The sequence below is a fragment of the Ptychodera flava genome, chromosome 19, assembly GCF_041260155.1.
Source record: "Ptychodera flava strain L36383 chromosome 19, AS_Pfla_20210202, whole genome shotgun sequence".
NCBI classification, from domain to species: domain Eukaryota; kingdom Metazoa; phylum Hemichordata; class Enteropneusta; family Ptychoderidae; genus Ptychodera; species Ptychodera flava.
In genome coordinates this window covers 19,891,414-19,913,394 of record NC_091946.1, presented here as the reverse complement: position 1 = coordinate 19,913,394, position 21,981 = coordinate 19,891,414, and the positions used below count along the sequence as shown (strand labels likewise).

Here is a 21,981-nt window from a genome sequence, read left to right as displayed (position 1 = left end):
CAAAAAAGTAGATTTTTTTCTGTTTGATTACAAAAATTTGAACAAGGCAGCTGAAATTTGGAGGTGATAAGCTTAACTGAGTGTTGATTAGCGTGATGATTTTTTCATTCATGATTCATTATAAGATTTCTCAACAGTCTATGCTATGACCAAACAGAAATAATTGTTTTGATTACACGCTTTTTAGTCCCCACGGACACCGTCCGGGGGGACTTATAGGTTTGGTCATGTCCGTGCGTGCGTGCGTCTGTGCGTCCGTGCGTCTGTGCGTCCGTCCGTTCACGCAGATATCTCAGAGATGCCCGGGTCAATTTCTTTCAAACTTTGCACAAGGATAGTACCCTACCCCATACAGATGCACGTCGATTTGTTTCACAATGCGATCAAATTTGGCCGTGTTAGAGGACTTTTTAGTTTTCACCTCCATAGACTCCCATGTATAAGGCAGTCTCCATAGACTCCCATGTATAAGGCAGTCCATAGACTCCCATGTATAAGGCAGTCCATAGACTCCCATGTATAAGGCCAAGAAAAATAAAAATTTAGTTTCTCATCGTATTCATATTACAAAACGGATGCAGTGACACAGTTTTTGTTCCCCACGGATGAAGTCCAGGGGGCTTATAGATGGGGTCATGTCCGTCCATGAGTCCATCCGTGAGTCCATCCATTCACGCAGATATCTCAGATATTTTGACAAAATGTCGCGTGACCTTGGTGACCTTTGACAAAATTTCATGTGACCTCGGTGACCTTTGACCTCAAATATACATATTTGTCCATAACTTAGTAAACACAAGTGCTACATCCTTCATGTATGGTATGATGGGACACTCTACGACGCCACATATTGTACCTCATTAATTATGTGCATATCTAATTTTGAGCGAGTCAACAGAGCTAGAGGTCTGATTTTTGGTATATAGGGATAACTTAGCAATACAATTTTTTGACAAAATGTCATGTGACCTTGGTGACCTTTGACCTCAAATATACATATTTGTCCATAACTCAGTAACCACAAGTGCTACCCCTTCATATATAGAATGATGGGACAGCTTATGACGCCACATATTGTACCTCATTAATTATGTGCATATCTAATTTTGAGCGAGTCAATAGAGCTAGAGGTCTGATTTTTGGTATATAGGGATAACTTAGCAATACAATTATTTTGACAAAATGTCATGTGACCTCGATGACCTTTGACCTCAAATATACATATTTGTCCATAACTCAGTAACCACAAGTTGTACACCCTTCATATATGGTATGATGGAAGACCTTATGATGCTTCATACTGTACCTCATTAATTATGCATATATCTAATTCTGAGCAAACCCATAGAGCTGGATGTCTGTCATACATATGCACATAGATTTGTTCTGTGATACGATCCAATAAGGCCGCCATGTGGCCATTTTATTACGATTTTTTCATGTCCTGAACTACAGCTCAGACATGTATCAAGCGAATTTATTCAAAAGTATTTTTATCACAGACCTAATGAAGAGGACTCTATCCTCTCTGAGGACCTGTAATCAAAGTACCCATTAACAAGTGGGGACTGTGTCATCAACGATGACTTGTTAAAAATAGGGTTAGGTAGGTTGGGATTTTTGTTTGTTTTGCCAAATTTTATTATTTCTCAATTCTTAAGTCATGCACAAAGTGGAAAATTTCTTCATCTCCATGATTATGTTCACTGAATACGTTACGGGAATCACCGACTGCCATATTGTTTGTTTGTCGCAGAAGTACTGAGATCTCACTGAAATTTTCATAGATTTCTATTTTTCACCAAATTTCAAGTGTCTTTTAATTTTTTTCACTTCAGCATTTAGTATGGCTTTAAAATGTTAGGGTCGGCAAGTAGAAATTAGGGTAGGTCAGGTAACTGAAACCCCCACAATATTTTTACCTTCTGATTAGAATAAGCACATGCATAGACAGATGCTATTACCATCTATAATGGTACGTGTTAGTCAGGCATTATTCCAAGCATGTACTGGGGATAGCATTGCAGTGTGGGGAATTTAAAATTCACTCATTATTCACTGTCTACAAGAATGACTGAAAGACTCACTTCCATTGTAATTTATAAGCAGAACAAAGTCAATCAAGAATCAGTGAGTAAAGTGAACTGATCATGTGTGCAAGAGCCATGTCAACATCACATATATCTATATACACGCATACCCATATAATGTAGCGCACATCCACAGATTTCAGTGGGTCACGCTCACGCTTTTGACTATTTTTGTAGTTTTTGATTATGTGAAATGCTGTTCAATTTTATCTTCATGAGACGAGCTGAAAACAAAATCTTTCTTAAAACTCTGCATGTCTGGATTCTGTGAAAGAAAACAAGATCAACTGTACAGTTGTTTCTAAATAGAGGAAGAGGCATTATTAAATCATTTATTTGTGAATATTCTTGAATTCACTTTCCCTTTCATAGTTTAATGTGATCACACTTGAGGTAAATAAAAAGATACAGTATGCCACCGTGGAAATCCCCAAGCAGGCCATACTAAAATATATAATGCGTCAAACATGTAACATTTTTTTCAGTTCAAACATCTATTTTTTTTGTGGGTGTCCCCCACTAACAAAGCCTCAAACTCTTAAAAACTTTGACGACTGGACTGGTTGGATGGTCATCAAATGCTTGGTTTGACAGCATTTTCACCTGCATTGCATCTGGCCTTGGTACAATCCAATCACATTGTAATAGTGAGACTGGCCCATTGTACAGGGGAGAGGGGTGGCAGGGTTCTGAAGAGTATAGAGGTCAATGCACTCACACTTCTGATCTGACACAGCTAAAAAATGACTGAAACACCATTAACATATTTTTGGCTCTGTTCATGAGGTGATATTCTTTATTGAGTTCATGAAATCGAACAATTTCAGTGCAAAAAAAAGAGACAAGAGTTTCTTGTGAGCGGTCAGACATTGGAATTCTCACAAAGTGTGAATGAAAAAACTTTGACATCATACATTCATTACCATGATCTAATTATAATTATTTCTAATACTATATTCGATTTTACGTCTTTACTGTTGGTAAACGTAATTATACCATGATGAAGGTGCATTGTGGTCTTTGAACCTTGGTCTTGACCTTTGTTTATTATTTACAAGAAAAAAATGCAAGCCTGGATTTACATAGTGCAGAGTGATGCATCATGGGAATTCTGAGAAAGCGCCTTGAATGAAATTTCACAGGGTTTCCATCAAGACTGCTACCAGATCATGTTGAAATTCCTCTGTAGCCCTCCTCAATGATGCATCATGGGAATGATTTCTGACCACGATGGTGAAAACTTGGGTGTTTTTTCTACGGAAAAAAAACTACATGATGGGAAATTGCAATCTGTATATTGGAAAAATTAAGAGCAGGTACCCTTGAAACGCAAAAAAAACTTAGCTCTCAAAGGAACAGTATAACGCAGTGGATTGTGAAGGAAACATACATATGTATCAAAATGGACGTATCTACAAACTCTGTGCACAATTTACAGTTCAAAAGACACGTTGTTTCTGCTGCAGCATTAATAAAATGATTTTTTTTTCCATCTTGATTCTTTCATATGCTATCATCTATACAAAGTGTGTTTTTACAGGTTCTGACTAAAGTGCTCGCACAACCTAGATGGATCACTTCCACTGACAGATAAAAATACTTCTACTTGTGATACGAACTAATGTAATACCAATATCTTTGTTGATGGCACACAAACGTGTCTCTCGCTACGTGAACGGTGCATTTTTGCGTGTACTTACATATGGCACTCTTATATCTGGGTAAACAGAGATAAAAAGTCGGTGAAATCAGAAACGCTGGCTGTCTGTACATGAGGTTGCTCTCGGCAGATTTTTTGAAAAACGGACAAAATAACAAAAGATTACAAACGGTAAACTTTGGACAATTTAGATTTATCCTGAATCTTCAGATATTTCATTTTCACTGAAATGAGATCACTAACGCAACTAACTGGTTAGATATATATGCACACCTGTTTGTCAAAAATAATTTGACTGAATTATTTTTATATACTCTGGATTTATTTAAATACCTGTGACTCAAAGCAGCTATAGTTGGTATAACCTGACCGTATGTATCACAGAATTTCATATCTTTGCAGTCTGTGTGATTTTTCTATACATCTTTGTCTGTTTTTCAGGAAGCAAACAGCTGCCCCTTCTATGTAACGGATGTGAAATATTTCAGCACGGCTTTGCTAATGCTTTGTCAGCCTTTGCGAACCATGGCTGTGTTTACATGAACATGCAAGCTTTGTATGCAGCTCACCAAACACACCATAGATGTGACTTGAATCGAACCGCCTTGTCTTTTCCGTGAATGTCCTCAGGCGATACTGACTCCGTTTCTGTTTTGATCCCACCCTGGTTTGCATTGAATATTATGCACAGCACTTGCTGTGGCTATAAATATTCATATCTAATGAGGCTGAGCAGAAAGGTACAGTTATCGATGTCTGGTTGCGAACGCTGCATTAAATCCTACATAGGCGCTGGGCTTGAAAGCTGTTACCATCCACATATCTCAGGGCAGAGCAGTGACTGTCTAGTGTCTAACTACTTTACTTGCTCACAACAGTTTTGTACAAATGCCAAAACACTGGTGTGCATCTTGCATCTCAATATAACAGTACAACACATACTACATATCTGATGCATTCACTGCTTTGATGTCCCTCTGTCGTTTTTTTGAATCTTCAAGATGATTTCATGCTTCAAAAATTACACAGATTTTAGCTTTTTATTTTGATGAAAATCCATTCTTCTCTGACATGAGCTGTACCTCTAATGAATGTATTTTCATTTTGAGAATTCTTGCAATTCTGTTATTTTAGTCTTGTGATTCATCAAAATGTACGTGACATTCACATGATCAGGTAAAAAGTATTTGAGAAATTTTAACGATAGATTGTTTAAAAAGCCGAAGCTCTCATTAGACAAACTGACATACAGATTTGGAAAGAATTGCCTGCAATTTCACTTTGCAACTATGACGATTGTTTATCATTTTGACAAACTATGTGCTGGGAGTGTTGAGTCTTCCCTTGCATGAAAATAAAATGTAAGTTCCTTGACATTTAGACCAAAAATGCCACATAAGAAGATAAAATGTTACAGTTACGGTTCTGTCGGTCAAAAACACCGCCATTGTATTTCACTTTATTTGAACAGTAATCATAAAATTTATGAAATAATTGTTACACGGTCGAAGTCCCTGTGAGACATACTAGAATGGGTTAGTTAACGGTATACCATAATAAAACTATACCATGGTAAAACTTATCAAGATTGTACTCATACTAACAGCCAAAAATCTTTTCTCAAGACATTGCTAAGTATAGAAGGGGACATTTTATTTGCAATATACAGTTATGCTGTTTGCCATGTTAGAATTTTCTAAATACTGCAGGAATTTTAAAGAGATAGTGCACTGCTCATCTAAAAAATAGAAAACGGAGTGTAGACAATGACTTTCAGCCGTGCACTTGGTCGTTTGATTTCGAATGCAATAATATACATGACAAGAGGAAGGGAAGTGTTTACAAATGAGGTGTGAACAAGTTCAAAGTGGCACCAGTATCAACAAGAAACAGGAGTGGACATGATAATGAGAAAAAAAGCACTAAAAATGGCAATGTCTGTTCAGTGTTGAAGTTTTCAAATAAAGGATAACATACAGAAAAGGTTGAAAACTACAAAAGAAATTTTGTTTACAAAACTGTTAATTAGACAATTATTATCAACCTTGAATAAAACACGGTGCAATGGGCTTTCTATACATGTCTATTGGTTAGCTCTTCCAGAATTTTGGAGTAAAAAACAAAAGGCATTTTTTCACATGCAGCACTCTTTTCCTACAACTGCGATACATTCCACAAACAAAATCTATGAATTCTTCCAGACCAACATTGTGATCTGTATGGAGGTGTTTTGCTTTCCAGGAATAATAGTATCAGCGTTGCTAGTGTCTCAGCTCACACAATGCAGCCACAAGGCTTCCTCCCGGCTCAAGGAAACAGATTCGGGAGACAGGAAATTTGTGGATCCATTTTCCGTTGCTACATTACTGTCCATAGTGTAATGTCAACAACTAGAAATTTTTATCCTATGTACTCCCTTTACATTTCTACGCCAAGTTTGGGAATACTCAACTCACATCTGTAGTACCCGAACAAAATTATTGTTAGCTAATGAATTTTAGAGGCCAAACATTGGCACATATCTTTTCATTAAGACAGGAAAAGTCATACTGATATCCCTGAACCCAATATTGATGTCTTGAATGTCAAATATCTCAAAAAGCTGCCCCATCAGATCTTGGACCGTAAATTTACACTGATTCTCTGATGTGTACACTTGCTGCTTTTCAAGTAAATGCTGTTTAGACTTCACCCTCAAATTTGAGTTTCTGTGTCTTCTTATCTCACGAACACACGTGTTTCCTGCTGTATTTATAAATGCTTGAATGGCAGTAATAAGAAACAAGACTAGTTGTGAATGCAAGTGTTTTTTTTGTACAAATATCTCAGTGAACAGTCAGTCGTTTCTAGACAAGACTGTTGCAAATACTGACATATACTGCAGGTATCGTTGTGTGAGAGGGAAGTGAGTTTTAGAATCCCTACTTGGCTGCCAGTAGTTGATTACTGCCCTCTATAGAAGGCATGGTACCTTGTCCTCAGTAATATAAATGTCCCAACTTACTGTTAATTACCACTTGAAACTTTGACCAGGTATTTTCTACATGGTTATCGCATTTCACAGCATCGTTTGAAAAGTTTCTCTGCTTTTTTTTAACACGGCTTGTAAGTCATGAGTCTTTTTATATTCTCTTTAGTTATTAGTTCACATATTGTTTGCAGCTGTTTCATCTGAACTCAGCAACAAAGGTTTTTTGTCACGAAATCAACGGCTCATGCCTAATAACGTATGAATAAAATTAATAAGATAAACAGCAGAGAGCAGTGCTTGAACAAAAGTGTCCGAGAAATCAATAACACGCTCAGCTACTATACCATGCCTTATTCATAGCTTAGTGTCTTTACTATACAAAGATTTATGAAATAACTGTATATCCTACAATAAACAAGTTTGGTGCTCACAAACAGTGCACAGTCAATCAGCAACACAATAATGCTGCCTGCCCTGGAGGGCCTATAGAGGGCGCTGTTCGCAAGTGTACCAGACCCTCCTAAGGTGCTACCCTTACATTTGTACAACAGTTCAGTTTTTGGTCTTGTAATTTGTTAGTGACTTTCTCCATTCAGTACTAGACTGTATGGTCTTTTGAGATACAATTTTGTGGCGCTGTCGGGGGCTTTGGCCTTATCGCTTGACCATATTGGCGACCGACTGTAGTGCTCGACCAGATCATCCAGAGTGTCAAACTTCTGCTTGCCGATGGTGTAGCGGCCGTCGTTTCCTGCCATGACACGGAAGTGTTTGACGTTGTTCGGGGCCTTCAGAGAGACCGAGAAATCTCCAGGCTGCAAAGAAACAAATAAAAAGTGAGAAATGAAACTAACTCGTGATTCGTGAAGTTTTCTTATCAATTATCATGACCCCTGCACAACCTACTACACAGCACCGATGGAATTTCATTCAACATTAAATTAAATGTTCTTTTCCGAGATTGCACATGTGTACTAATATATATCCTGCCTACACATGTGCCAGTGAATAACCTAGTTTTCCTGTCAAGAATGACTTATCTTGGAACAGTTAAGTGCACAAGGGCATTTGAACCTTCTATCAAAACTGATTCTCAAATGTTAAAGTTACCCAAACAAAATACAAACATATCTTGTGACAAATGAATGATATGATCATTATGTAATCACTGGGTGGGGGGGGGTTATCAATTCCATGAAGCAGTGTGTAACAGACACTGATGTGAGTTGTTGGTATCATATTATGATGCACATCAGTTTTAGGAAAAGTCACTAAATAATGATGTCATCTGCTCTTTCTAACATTGTAACAATGACTATGGTAAAGATTGAACAGCTAAAATGAAATTTCTGTTCAGTTCTGTTCAAGGGTATCTGCAGCGTAATCAATTTCATCATCTATTTCTATAAGCACTGTCTTATTTTTATCTCGACAAAGTTGATTTCTTCTGTTGGAAATGAGGCGAAATTGTACATTGATGGAAATGAATGACAGATACATGGGCATTCCCTCGAATTTGTGGGTCAACTCTATTGGATGTCTACAAAGCACTGACTATGAATGTGATTGTATGCTGTTAAACCAAAAACACAACACTGCTTGTCATCAAACCCTACCACAAGACATCAGTTTGCTGTTTCCCTTTTGATATTTCCAAACTCTTATGTAGGAATTCCTTGAAATACCTTTAGTCATTCCATATACAACTACAATGTTATATAATAGGTTGTCTATCATACTGTTCATTGTGGTGCCCTGTAAAGTGTAAGCTGAATGATTTGCCACTGAGCTGAGAAAGTCCTCTTTGACGCAAAACTTCACAAATGCCATTTCATGCTACAAGATTGATTCAAAAGAAATCTGTAGAAATTTCTTAACCAACTCGAAATCTCTTAAAGAAGGGTATCATAAAATTTGCATGCTTTTTTCAGGTCAAAGAGAACACAGGTGAGTCACAGTTGTGTCAAACTGGTTCAAAGGTCACAATCTTCTAAATGTCCATTTCATGTAAAAAAACTGCCTGGAGCTCTGTCGATCACATCACAACTTGGTATGGACCAATGTACGCTTTTCATAAAATTCATAGTCTAGAATCTATCCTGCCGTTTTGTGGCTATGAAATTCTCTCTTGAAATTTTAAATCTGAAGGCCAGTGGTGTTATGCAATTTGCAGAGTCAATAAGGTGACTGGCTAGAGTCTAGTCTACAATCTGGCCGCACATGGTTTGTCTGATGCACTGTTTTGCCTTGAACTACTTCTTGTTTACCAATTATTGTGATAAATGCTTGGCTAATGCTATAGCATAGAATTTTCCCGAGTGATAAAGCCACCTAAAATAAGACTTAATTGACCCACCAGGATCTGTGCAACGGAACTATTCATGCATAAAATATGATCCTTGTTTATGATGTATAGACAAATGGTTGTTAGTTTCACAAATTCCCTGATATTTCTTCCTTGTTCTACGACGGCAAATTACAAATTTATCAGCAGCAGCCCTGCTTCTCTCTGAGTGGGCATTCTCTGAGATAAAACACATTTTACGGGACACCAAGCACCAATTAATAGCAAATTCCCGGCCCATCTCTTGCCCGATTTCCTAAATAAATGTATTCACGTATGCTAATGAGCATTGTTTGAGTATGCGCAAATCAACCAATATGATCATTATCATTGAGAATATTCCCATCATGCAATAGGTATTCTTGTGAGAGGAAGGGGGAATGGAGGAGAAGTTACAATTCCAAACACTAAGTGCAGCCAGTGAGTTCTGCATTCTGTGTAAATGTGTATCATATACGGAACAATGTACAATTTGTGTCTGATTTGGATACCAGGGTTCTCCACAAGGGGATTTTGAGGGGTAGGCCAGCCCTGTTTTCAAACAATCTATTAATATATAAATAATCAAGCAAAATAATATATTTAGACAATAGAGGAATATGCAAATAATGTATTGTTGTGTAAATTGGTCGTCCATCTGATCTTGAGGGCTATGGAGAATACTGGATATTATTTAGAATACTTAGGCACAAAAGTTTCATGATTGTCTTCTGTTATTCATATTATATAGCCCTTACCCTGAGAGGAAAACTGCCACTGTCTCTTTAACCCTTTGAGTGCCAAATTCAATTTTTGTTGGCTTTATAAAATAATATATACCCTAGTTACTTTTTTTAAGATTTTTGCCAAAATTTTGATAAAAATCTGTAGCCAATGATATGTGATGTCAATTTGATCCAAAATTATCAAAAATCCCAATTCAAGCACAACCTATGGGACTTTGTCTGGTATCTGTACTTTTGAAATTGAACTCCCTCTGATGAAATTGGTATTACTTACGTTGGTTTCACTTTCCCGTATAAGGAAATCTCCATCTACGGCATGCTCACTCAGCATGGTTTCGGCCTGATCCCTGGTAATCCGCCCTGCAAACCAAGCTTTGTTGGCGTACGGGCCCGTTTTTTCTATAGTGAGATTCACCTTCATAGCTGAGCTTGATGGCGCTTCGTTGCTTGCTCCTAGGTACACAGGCTTGCTGTCGGTCAGCGGATGTATATACGTTTTGGGCACAAGCCCAACGTGTCCCCTACTGTTCCTCGCTTTCCACCAATCTGGGTCATTCTCTGGTTTGCCGATGATATCCAAATGTTCTCCGGCCTCGAAAGGTAATTCCTCGTCATTCCGTGCCTGGAATGTGTAAATAGCTTCCACGCCATACAGGAAATCACTGGGCATATTCACATTAGGTTCTTTGTTTCTGAGTTCCATTTTTTGAGAGACGCCCGATGGCTTTTCCACCACATTGGGTTGGATCACATCACTAGCGTTGTCTGTGACATAATTTGAAGGAAACCAACCCATGTGCCCGTTGCTCTCTCCCCTCCACCAGCCATCGCTCGACTTCTCCATGACAGCGACCTGCTCACCTTTCACCAGCTCCAGCTCGTCAGGGCGGCGCGCCTCATATCCAAACTTGACGCATGCGAAACACAGCACAACATCACTCTCCGATTCCTGCTGCCGGCTCTCAGCTCTGGCCTCTGGGCTGGGATCCATATCCAGGTGAACCTTTGGGTCACTGCCCTTTTTCTCATGCTTGGATTTCTTTAAAAGTTTGTCGAATTTGTCAAATATGCCAGTTCCTTTGCCCTTTTTCATTTTTTCCACATAGTTGGAAGGGACGTAACCGTGCTGTCCATCCTGATTCTTAACATTCCACCAGGCTTTGCTGTCATCAAGCAGGATAAGCCTCTCGTTTTTCTTGATATCCAGTTCCTCATCTTGGTTGGCCTTGTAGTCCCACCGAGCAACTACTATGGTTTCTTCCCCCATCTTGCACTGTTTCTTCTTCTTTGCCTGTGAAGTTGACCAGAAAGAGACAGGATTTAATGTATGGCACAGAAAGGGACAGGATTCAGTGCACAGCAACATATGTCGAATATCATCTTATATCCAACTAAATATAGTTCTTTTTCCAGTTCCATGATGCAGTGCGCGCCAGGGTGTACAAAGCGTAAGTTACGCATAGAACTTTTTAGCTGTAGGGTACACGCAGGGTACATGTACGTTACTCATAGAACTCTATGGCAGATTACACCCTGACTGATATCTTCGTCGCTGATGGTTAGATTATACACGGGGCATTGTTTGGTATTGCAAATTTGTGTCATTCTTCTATAACAATCCAATGTACAAAACAAATCAGCATGTTTTCGCTGTTTTGAGCTTATATACGGTGTTTGATAAAGTCACTGCAATGCATTGTGGGATAACCGGCAAAAGGTCTATTGCCAGACATGTTTGGAAGAGAGTTGAAACACTGATAACAAGAAGCTTTAATCTATGAAGACAACGAAAGTATGAGTTTCATATCTGCATACAGCTGTCATTGTAGAGCCTGTTAGATGGACTGGTAAATTTACTTTATTCTGAGCTACTCACATTTCTTAATTTCATGAAACTTGAATGCAACTGAATAAAGTAATGTTTCAGCCTAAACACTTGTACAATACTATTGTTTTTCAAAGTTGGCAAAGTTGAATTTCTATACTGGGGACAGTCTAATTTCTTTATTTTTCTCTGAAGTACTGTGTTACTATGGTCTTTTACTGAGAAGACCATCGTTTACACTAATTGGGTCAGATTCAGCCATTGCTAGAGTGCAAACAAAACCCTGCTAAGTAGAAATCAATGGGCAATACCCAATCATGATAGGATGGCTTTATAATTTATGACATCTGTCACACAGGCATGTAATTTAGTTACTATTCCAGAACTCTTGTCACAGCTCCATATCAGGTCTCGCAAAGCATTATGGCTGTACATAGAAACTGTATCAAGTCATTTAATATAGATTTCAATCAGATGTGACCAAAATATGATTACACATTTCAGTGATTGCTGAGCAGTAACTTGCCATGTTAGAAAATGCAACATCTGCTGTCTGTGCAGGCCACCTTGTCTATAACATTTCACTACAAACTAACATCTGGGTCATCCTCTGATTTTCTCTCAAAGCCATAACACTGCTCATTTAACTCAAGTCTAGAAAAACTGCATAACACACATCTAAATGTGACTTATTCAGGTGGCACTACAGTGTACATATGATTGGTATCCAGAAGAGTGATGTGTCTGCTATAATCCAGCATAGCAGATAAGAATAAAGTAACTCCAATGGCATCCAAAGCCAACTACTTGAGGGTTAAATTTAGTGACTGACTTCAAGGGGATACAAGTTTTGCTAGGATGGAGTGGTTTCAAAGTCAGCAGACCGTTTGACGTACAATCAGTGTGACACTAGACATACGTTTCTCGGTACCATGCCAAAACTATGAAGTGATTCTGGACAAGTAGAAACCTAGATAAAATATATCAAAGGGTAATTGCTGAGAGGTATAGAAACCATGCATTGATATCTTGATGTATGAACTTTGAACTTTCAACCTGAAGATCAGGAAATCCTGATTCCGTAGTTTCACAAGACAATTTTGCTTCCCATTGGAATGGCCAGGCTTTTAACTGCCCCAGAGTACAGTACCACAGAGCCCACAGCTGGGGTAGGGGGAAAAAACCCCAAGCTTTATCAATCACAAATGAAGCGTTCTCTCCTGGAACAAAGTAGTGCATGGTTTTCGAGAGTGACAGGAAACGGGAAGTGGATGAATATGAAGCTGATAAATCACTGTATCTCATGGAAGTAAAACCATACTAAGCAGGAAAGGAAGACCTTTCCATCTATCAGAGTTCATCAAGCGGACAAGGCCCCCCCCCCCCCAACAAAATGATCAGATAGCTGTTTTAGAGAGAAGAGGGTAAAAATAACATTGTTGAAATAAAATCAATGAAACTGACATTGAAAAATATTCTATTTAATGGCTGTGGTGATCCCCAATTGCACATTTTCACATTTAGAAATGGAAAAGCCTTGTATATTTAGGGATTTTAGGTCACGTGACATTTGTGTTGAACGTACGCGTTCGATGCAGGTCTAGTCCGAACTTTCGTGTTAATTCTTAAATAGACAAAATAATCAGAGAAAATGAAACTGTTGTTTTGAAGATTATTATTTTAACTTGATTTTGGGAAATTTTCACTTTTGTACTACGATAAATGGCAAAGCAGCACGACTACAAACTCACGCGTGCCGGCGATTTTGGCGTCCATTATGAGCGTTTTGCCGTGACCTCGAATGTCCCGCGAAGGAGATCGAACATATACCTCTTTGATAGGCTCTCCGCATGACTTATTCTGATCGCATCACTATTTTTTGGGTTGGTACGAAAGTAGAGATCATGGGCTTCATTTTGAGGGGGCAAACGTTAAAATCGGCCGAGAAAAACTCAATCTGTGATCAAACTTTGTGTTTCGTTTGTGTTTTTTTGAAAGAAAATCTTGATTTCCTTAAACGTTCGGCCCCAAAATTAATTTTATGATAAATATTAATAGTAATTCTGCAATAATTACGAGTCTGACGATGCGAAAAATGATGCTTAAGGCCCTTTTTAGCGAGTATGGTTTCACCCCAACTTTACATCCGGGCACTCCCACATACAAGTAATCGGCGCTTCGCCGCATGTTCTGTGTCAGGAGGTGAGTTCCGACGTTCATGATTTTGCAGCTAGATTTGTCTGATTTCTTATCTAACGCAAGGATCTAGAGAAATATACTTTACCCTTTCAAACGTTATCTTGTTCGAAGTAGTTTGACTTCCGGGTGATATTTTTCGATAGACACTGAGAAGTTGTCAAGCCAGCACTGCACTGCAGTATAGGCATACGCACGAGCACCACACTTTGCCGATACTATACTGAAATTTTAGTTTCTATCTTTAGTTGCCGAGAAGGGGACTATTTTGGTTCTCTCTGAAGAACAAGGCCATAGATTATTAATTTGTTCTTTCCTCATTGATGGTGTCCCGGACTTTGAAAAAGTTGTATTTATACTGGTTTGTATTTCGGACCGCTGACTTCGACATGTTCGAGGGTCTATGTTATTTCCGGGGCAGCTTAACTTTGCATCCAGTTTAATGCAGTTGTTCATTCTATAAATGCGTGTTGCTGTTTTACGGCATTGACAAAGGGTTGAGAACGAAGTTTTTTTTGACTTTTTTGGAAAAAAGTTCTTTGTTTTAACTTAAAATCTGCGTTAATCAGACATATTTCATAATCATTTGATAAAAGTTGTAATCACACAAAAAAATTTAAAAAAAATTCGAAGTTCAAATTTAAAAAAATCTAAAAAAATATTTTGTTAAATTTAAATCAAGTTCTAAAATGTCACAGGTATCATTTGATTGTTTACGGGTATTGTTGTTTATTTGTTTACCTTGTAAATATAAATCTAAATAACTTTTTTCATATATGCAAAGTAAATATGATGGAATATGATTATCATATTTCTGTTGATGTTCACAATACATAATGCATACAGCGATCAATATCACAGGTATCATTTGATTTTTTACAGGTATAGTTTTTTTGTTTACCTTGTAAACAGCATTCTAATTAATAACCTTTTTCATTTATAAAAATTAAAAACCATTGAACATTTCGTCAGCAAAATCCACAAAAAATTTCATCAATTTTCAATAAGAAATGCTTGAGTTATTGCAAAAAGCACAAGAAATTGCAATTCTAGTTTCCTCAAACAATGTTCAAAATGGGGTCACCTGGTGGTTATGATAACTACAGGTGTCTACCATGGCATAATTTCTAAATAGGAGGAAGTTTTTTTTCAAATTCAACAGGACATATCTCTGCATGTACTGAACCGATTTTCATCAAACAAAATGCAATCAATTGGTCTTGAAGAGAGCTTTCTTTTTGATATATAATTTATTATTATTGTAGCTGTCTATCAATTTCATGTAAAATCCCTAGTATATTGAGCAAACTTCAGAGAGCTTGACCTCTTGAACTTAAACACTAATATATGCAAAGTTATTCAAGAGTACTGTTTCAGTGTGCACACAGGAGAAAATGAGCCTTTAGCAATGGAGAACTTTTGTGTACATCGGACTGGGCACCACATAAAGCTAATATGTATACACTGTTATGTGTAAATATACATACAGGGAAACTGTACTAACCAATATTATGTACAACATGTGGAAGGGTCATCTAACCCACTGCTGAAGTTACACACACAAAAAACTGTGAAGTTCAAGACTCAAAGTATAAAAAAAACACAGGCAACACTAAACATTGATGTTGAACCATGATGTGACGCCTTACTTACCCAGAGTGCAAACCAGCAAATTACCTAGAAATCACAAAGCTGGCCACAGTACACAGGAAGTATATTTCAACCAATAGATATGCTCTATCAGGTCCAATATCTTGGAAAAGTTCATGACCCGGATACAAACGGAAGACACATTCTCTGATCAACACACAACCGAGGATAATGGCAGCTATGTCAGTTATTTATAATTACCACATATTGTAATGCTATAGCATGGAAATTTATTTGTGTGCTAAACCCCCCCACTACCTATGAGCTATGACCTCTTGACCTCTAACCCCTGGCCTGTTTTCAGAGCACTGATCAAGTATTTTTACAGCATAGTTACAATTCTTGAAAACAACATGCTGTAACTACATGTAGTTACTGTTCATTACTCCCATGTTTCAAATACATCTGAATGTTGTCACTACAGCTATTTCTTGTTGTATGCTACAAACATGTACATGTAATTCTTTTCAACAAATCTTTAGGATATCACCCTTTATTTTTGTAGAAAGCTTTCCTTCTGTTTAGTGACCTATATTACGCCAGGGTGTCCAGCCACTGACTCTGTCAGTCAGGCATAAATTTGACCCAGAATACACAGAACTGAAACTGATGCATACAATATATGGAATAAAAAAAAGTCTTGCAATGTCCTTTGCACACCACAGCTCTGTAGAGATGCATCTTAAATAATGAGTTACAGCCTATATGCAAGTCAACTCAGTTCACATCTTTGCTGCTGTGGGAGTGACAACTTCATCAAAACATTGACATGACAGCACCTGTGGTTGTTGGTTTTGTGGTTTTCGTCTCTTGTTCTATGTCAACTATTACACCGATCAGTGGTGTCACGTGAACCATCACAAACTGGCAATCCACACTGTAACTACGTACAGTGTGAAAGTGAAATCTATTTTATTGGTGTTCCACCTTAAAGCTGTAAACATGAACTCAAAGGCCACCTGACCGTCACACATTGTTATGACCTTAAAAAGTAGTGAGACCATAAAGTTGTCAATTGTTAAAACCACCTGCCCAATTCCTGCACAGAGGGGTACACATGTATACATACATCAATGCATGTGTATAGAGGGTAATGAAATTACGTTGAAGCAGATTTCATTTTGCTTTATCATGGTTCATTGACACTAGGACGCTGGAAGTTGAAGTGAAGTTTGTGAATTTCACAGCAAAATACTAGGAAATCCACTGAAACACAGATTTCAAATTCACATCCAAATTTTGCTAGAATCCTCCCATTTTCTGTGACAAAGACCCTTTTATACTGTCCTATATAAATAGCCATGAATGTGTATGAGAATATAAGAGGATGGGAAGAATTATTTCTCAACAATGAGGTGATGTAGTCTCTCTCTGCCACTGTTTTGCATAGCATATGTATTCCCAGACTTCAGGGACAAAAAGAAATAACAACACTATTTTCTGTGGTTTAGACCAGTTGTGTACCATGGTGGGATGTCAGACCTCTTCTGTAGCCGCAGAGGTCAAGGCAGGAAGGTTGAGGTCCTGGTCAGTCTCGTCATGGAAGTGGGTGGTCACTCACTGCTCTGACTATACGCTTGGTTTAGTTTGTCTGGATATCACAGCACAGAATACAGTGAATCTTAAAGTAATGTACAGCCAACTCCATACTCTTTGATTTACATGGTACTATGGCACATGACAAACTCTACCCAACAATGATGTTGTGAATTTGAACGTGTTGGTTTTATAATATATATGTACTACCTGGAGGAATATAAGTATATTAACACAAGTATATAGCACTGGTACATGTAAAAGATGCATGACCTGTAAAAACCCTGTTCACTTCCCACTGCAAAACTTGAGATGTTATCAATCACCTAACATCAATTGGAGAGCAAACAACTGTCTCTGTACTTAATTCCACGGCTTTACATTTTTGTCATTCTTTTGCATGAACTATTGCACTATGTGCAGCCAGGAATAGGTCTGCCGTGTCAAATTTATCATGTTTATTTTTCCTTGAGAAATTTTTGGGTAGATTGGCTTAATTTGTCCACCAGTGAGAATTTTGTAATGGTGTGGAAGTCGCTCCAGTCGTGAGCGCTTCTCGGAAACGCCCGTGTTATAATCACACTCTGGCATGTAAAAACTAAACACTGTGTTCCAGTTATGTATGTGTCTTTTGTATACTTGCAGGATGCATGGGAAGATTTTAAGCCGACATCACTCCCTGGTGTGATGCTTAAACCTAAAGCGTTGACTTCAACAATCTTTGTTTGATTTAGTATGTCAGCTCCGTACTGATGAAGCTTTGAGTTGGCACTGTTGGCTATGCTCAATGTTTTCTGAGATTTCTATTTTATCTCTTACATTTCAGAATTAAAGAGCAGAATGTTTTTGTCAAGTACAAATATAACAACTGCACTGGACATTAAAATATACACTTTACTTGTAAGTGTTATTTATGGGCAATCAAGTACATTGCATTTCCGGTATACTGTACAAAGATTATGCTGCGTAGCCTGTGTGTAATGACCAATGTATGCAAATGTACAGTATCTTTGAATTATAATTCACCTTCCAAATATTAAAATTTGGCAACTGAATTTCAAGTAATTTTAGGATGGAATTAAAAAAATACATCAAAGTTTCATATCATTACATTCTTGATAACATGCAGCCTTGAGCATGGAAATTTCTGATCTCATACATGATACTGTTTAAGATTCTATTGGTCTGGTCTGTGTGTTGAACACTAATATCAAAACTGTGGAGCATAGGTTCCAAGAGACAACCAGACAAACAAGTAAATATTATGTAAATCAGATACGTGAAGCTGAGGTATACCCCACAGGCCTATGGCTGTGGGTACCAGACCTGAAATTGTTTTGTTTGCTTTGCAGGAAACATGCAAGAATTTCCGTTTTGAATGGAGAAGTTGGGACAAATAAAAGTACTTTTATGATGTCAAAGTGATAAACCTAACACAATAACACACTGAGAACCATAACCACTACTTCCTTAAAAATGTTATGCACAATTTACTATGCTTTTGTTTGTTCATCATTTTCGATCTCTCCAATTATTTTTCAGTCCAAAACAAACATACAGTATCACAAAAACTAACACTACCTCCCATGTTACATTTTACATTGTGTAACAACATGTATCTAGGAAGTGAACTTAGTGTATTTTACTTGATATGGGAGTTTTTGTAACGCATCACTTGGAAATGAAGTATTTGTGACTGAAGTTATTCAAGGGTAAAACCATTTTCTGATGGCAGTCAAAATGCTAATGACCATTTAATTGTAATTGCACTCATCCATGGATACAATGGCAGCAATAGAGTTAATTAAATGTTACAAAATTAAATATTGCCAGTGAAACAAATACAATTCCTACACGTGAAATTGACATTATGAAATTTACACGAAATTCAACAACAATTTGAGTACTGAGAGAAGATAGGTGTATGGCCACTTCTCTCTAAGGTCACCCTGCTGCATTGCTGCAAGACATCCATCAATGTCTGGCTAGGTCAGAATCAATATTGAATTTGTGTGCATACATTTGCTGGGTAATCTGTACATTGATTTATTACAATATCAACTTTACTCAACTTGCAACCATGCGGGCTATTTGAGAAGAGAATGCATTCTACCGTGCCTTTACAGTAACTGCAGATTAATTGAAAAAAGAAATTACCATGAAGGAACGACAGCTGTAACTTTTGATGATATTGTTATCAATTTTTGTTCTAGAAAATCAGTACATTTCTTTTTCCTTCCCTAAAATTCGCAGGGAGATTCTTGATCTGATTTTCTTTTATAAATGCACTACTGGGAAATACTCTTTAAATGTTCATAAGTATGTCAAAACTCGCTCATCTAAAATTAATACACGTTCTAGTGCTGATACAAATGCACTGGATAGAAACCATTGTAAAACTCACTTTCCAACACCTTCTCTAGAATTGTCATTCTCTGGAACAATTTACCGGCGACAATTAGAACCACTGCTTCACTTTGTACATTTAGAGTAACATTGACGAAATGGTATTGGGATAAATTTTATAACTGTTTTGATCCAGACAACACTTGTACGTGGATTTCTCGTTGTCTTTGTAGCAGGTGTAGACCTATGTAGATTTTATTTGATTTGTTTTAGACTTTCTTCATTTTTTATCTCCTATATGTTATTGTTGTTTGCTTTTTTCATTTGTACATATTTCATTTCATTAGGGTGACTGGCTTTGTATAGGTGGTTCGCACCTGTTTCAGTCATCCTATCCTATGTCGGTACACGTATCGTGTCCGCTGTGGATGAATATTATAAATAAAATAAAAATAAAATAAAATAAAAATAAAATGAGTTTGAATTATCGGGTATTTTCCTCACAAGCACAACACGTTGTGCAAAGAGAACAAAAATACCAGGGAATACTTTCACAGTGAAAACTCGCGGGGATTTAAATTTTAGTGTCAATGACTGACTTCTTAAAAATCATGCCTGCCTCCTGCAGATGAATGTCAAAACCAGCAACTACAGAATAATGAGGAGATACCCACTGTACCTGACAGGTACACACACTCATGAAATACAACTAGCCATAACAAGCAAATATTGTGTCACTTTGGTTCTGTACTCTTAATACTAGCCAAGATTGTGTCCTTGACACATCACATTTCAAATATTGTAGTTACACCCCTCAACTGCAACTCCTGATGATTTCTGAAAAATGACACTTTTGAAGGCTTTAATATGTGTGACCACAATTTTCTTATCATTTTTATTAAATAAGAGTAATCACAAATAAGCCCATCTCATGTTTTTCTCAAGGTGTCATGTTGATAATAATCACTCTCATTATATTACTATTCTTAAACAATTCTAGTCTGAATTCTAATCAGAGACAGTAAGTTTGATATTGTCCTGATAATGTCATTTTTTCCAGTATGTATTGCAATATTTTGCCAGGCATACATCTATGAATGCGAAAGCTGTCAAATTTCATACTGACAGCTATAAATCAAATTCCTGGCGGGAAAATTGACACACAAGCGTCCTTTCGCGACTCACAAGAGCACAGGCTGTCTGTGACGCCTCTTTTGGCAGAGGTTACAACGTTGTTCTACATAACTGTTTTGCCTTGCATCACTCATTAGCTGGGCCTAATGAGATTACCCTATGTGCTTTCAGAGGCAGAATGTTACACAGATTTGCCTTGGAGTGTCCATTATGTCTGGTATACGATTACTCTCAGCCATGTCTTGTCAAAAACTGATCGCGTTATCATATTTGATTGAGTAGATCCTACAAATGCAATGGAACTACTTTGCTGACGGAACGGATGGCATTCAAATGAAAGAGAATATTACAGCAAGGTTGGGGGATTATCATCTGCCCACTGAACAGCACGTTTTCTTTACATCAAGTTTCAATTTCTTTTTCGACAAACATGCTGAAATCTGCAACCATGGCACGCTGACGATAAAAATTAATCAAATCTGAACTTACAAAATAACGCACTCTTCCGTTGTCAGACTAAACTTGCCACACCAACAATTCAATAATTACAGGAATAACACAAGCACGAAAATGCTGAACCCCCTCCCTCTGTCACACAGTATTGGCAGCATGGGGGACCCAATGACCTCATTTGTGGGGTCACTGACCTCCATTGTGAAACTGGCACCATGCATACCAGTTTCGCTATCTACTATTTCAAATTTTGTACTTTTAGCCTTGAGTTATTATTACTCACGCATACACGTGTCATCAAGGATACCTCTAAACAGTGGATGGTATTGGTAAGGTTTAGTTGCGTGATTCTATCGAGTATTTTAAACGGTATGGCGGAGCCAGATGGTAACCTTGTGTATGAGGAAGCAAGTTGAAAAATAAAATGTTAATAATCCCCTCAGATGAATATTTTTGATAAATGTTTCACAAACAGAGTAAAAAAAAAAAATGGAATGAGGAAAAACATCAGAGTGATTCAGTTGTGTATGGGTTGGAGTTGACGGAGACCAACACATAATGGGGTCTTTCAGTCTTTAACATTACATGAGTTGTAATTCTGAAAAGATCGATGGCCGTCTTCAGACCCCCTCAGGGATCAAAAAACACTTAAATACCATATTTGCTATTATTATTGAGGATATCGCCAAACTGTCAGGATAGGACATTGTTATTACAAGTTGAGTTACATCCTGGACGCTCATTGCATGCGTAATCCAAACTTACATTCTTTGCCATCCCACAGACAGATTTTTGAACAACACGGTTTTATCATGACAAAGTTGAGCTTCCATAAAAGCAAATTTCTAACTCGTGCAGATTGAAGTCCCCTGCAGAAAAGACGAGTCAAACGTAACTGTTTATAATTATGTATTTAAGGCTACCCAACAGAGAGTTGGAAATTTTAATTGCCGGATCAACTTTCAGGATGGTGAATGCAATTCCAAAAAAATGTCTCAGATCCTTCCTGTACACGTGAACTTTACACTCTACACACTACAAAAAAAACAAC

At 37.6% G+C, this 21,981-nt stretch overlaps 1 protein-coding gene across 5 annotated transcripts in view; it reads right to left on the bottom strand.

The window, feature by feature from the left end:
• Window positions 1-2,854: 2,854 nt before the first annotated feature.
• LOC139118823 (cytoplasmic protein NCK2-like) overlaps window positions 2,855-21,981 on the bottom strand; it is a 40,380-nt gene continuing 21,253 nt past the window's right edge. For all 5 annotated transcript variants that reach the window (XM_070682310.1, XM_070682312.1, XM_070682309.1 and 2 more), the window contains exons 2-3: window positions 10,065-11,081; window positions 2,855-7,536 (exon numbers count right to left, since the gene is read on the bottom strand). In XM_070682310.1, coding sequence (XP_070538411.1) covers window positions 7,297-7,536; window positions 10,065-11,057 — 1,233 coding nt within the window. In that variant the 5' untranslated portion in view covers window positions 11,058-11,081 and the 3' untranslated portion in view covers window positions 2,855-7,296. The remainder of the gene's footprint in view (window positions 7,537-10,064; window positions 11,082-21,981) is intronic.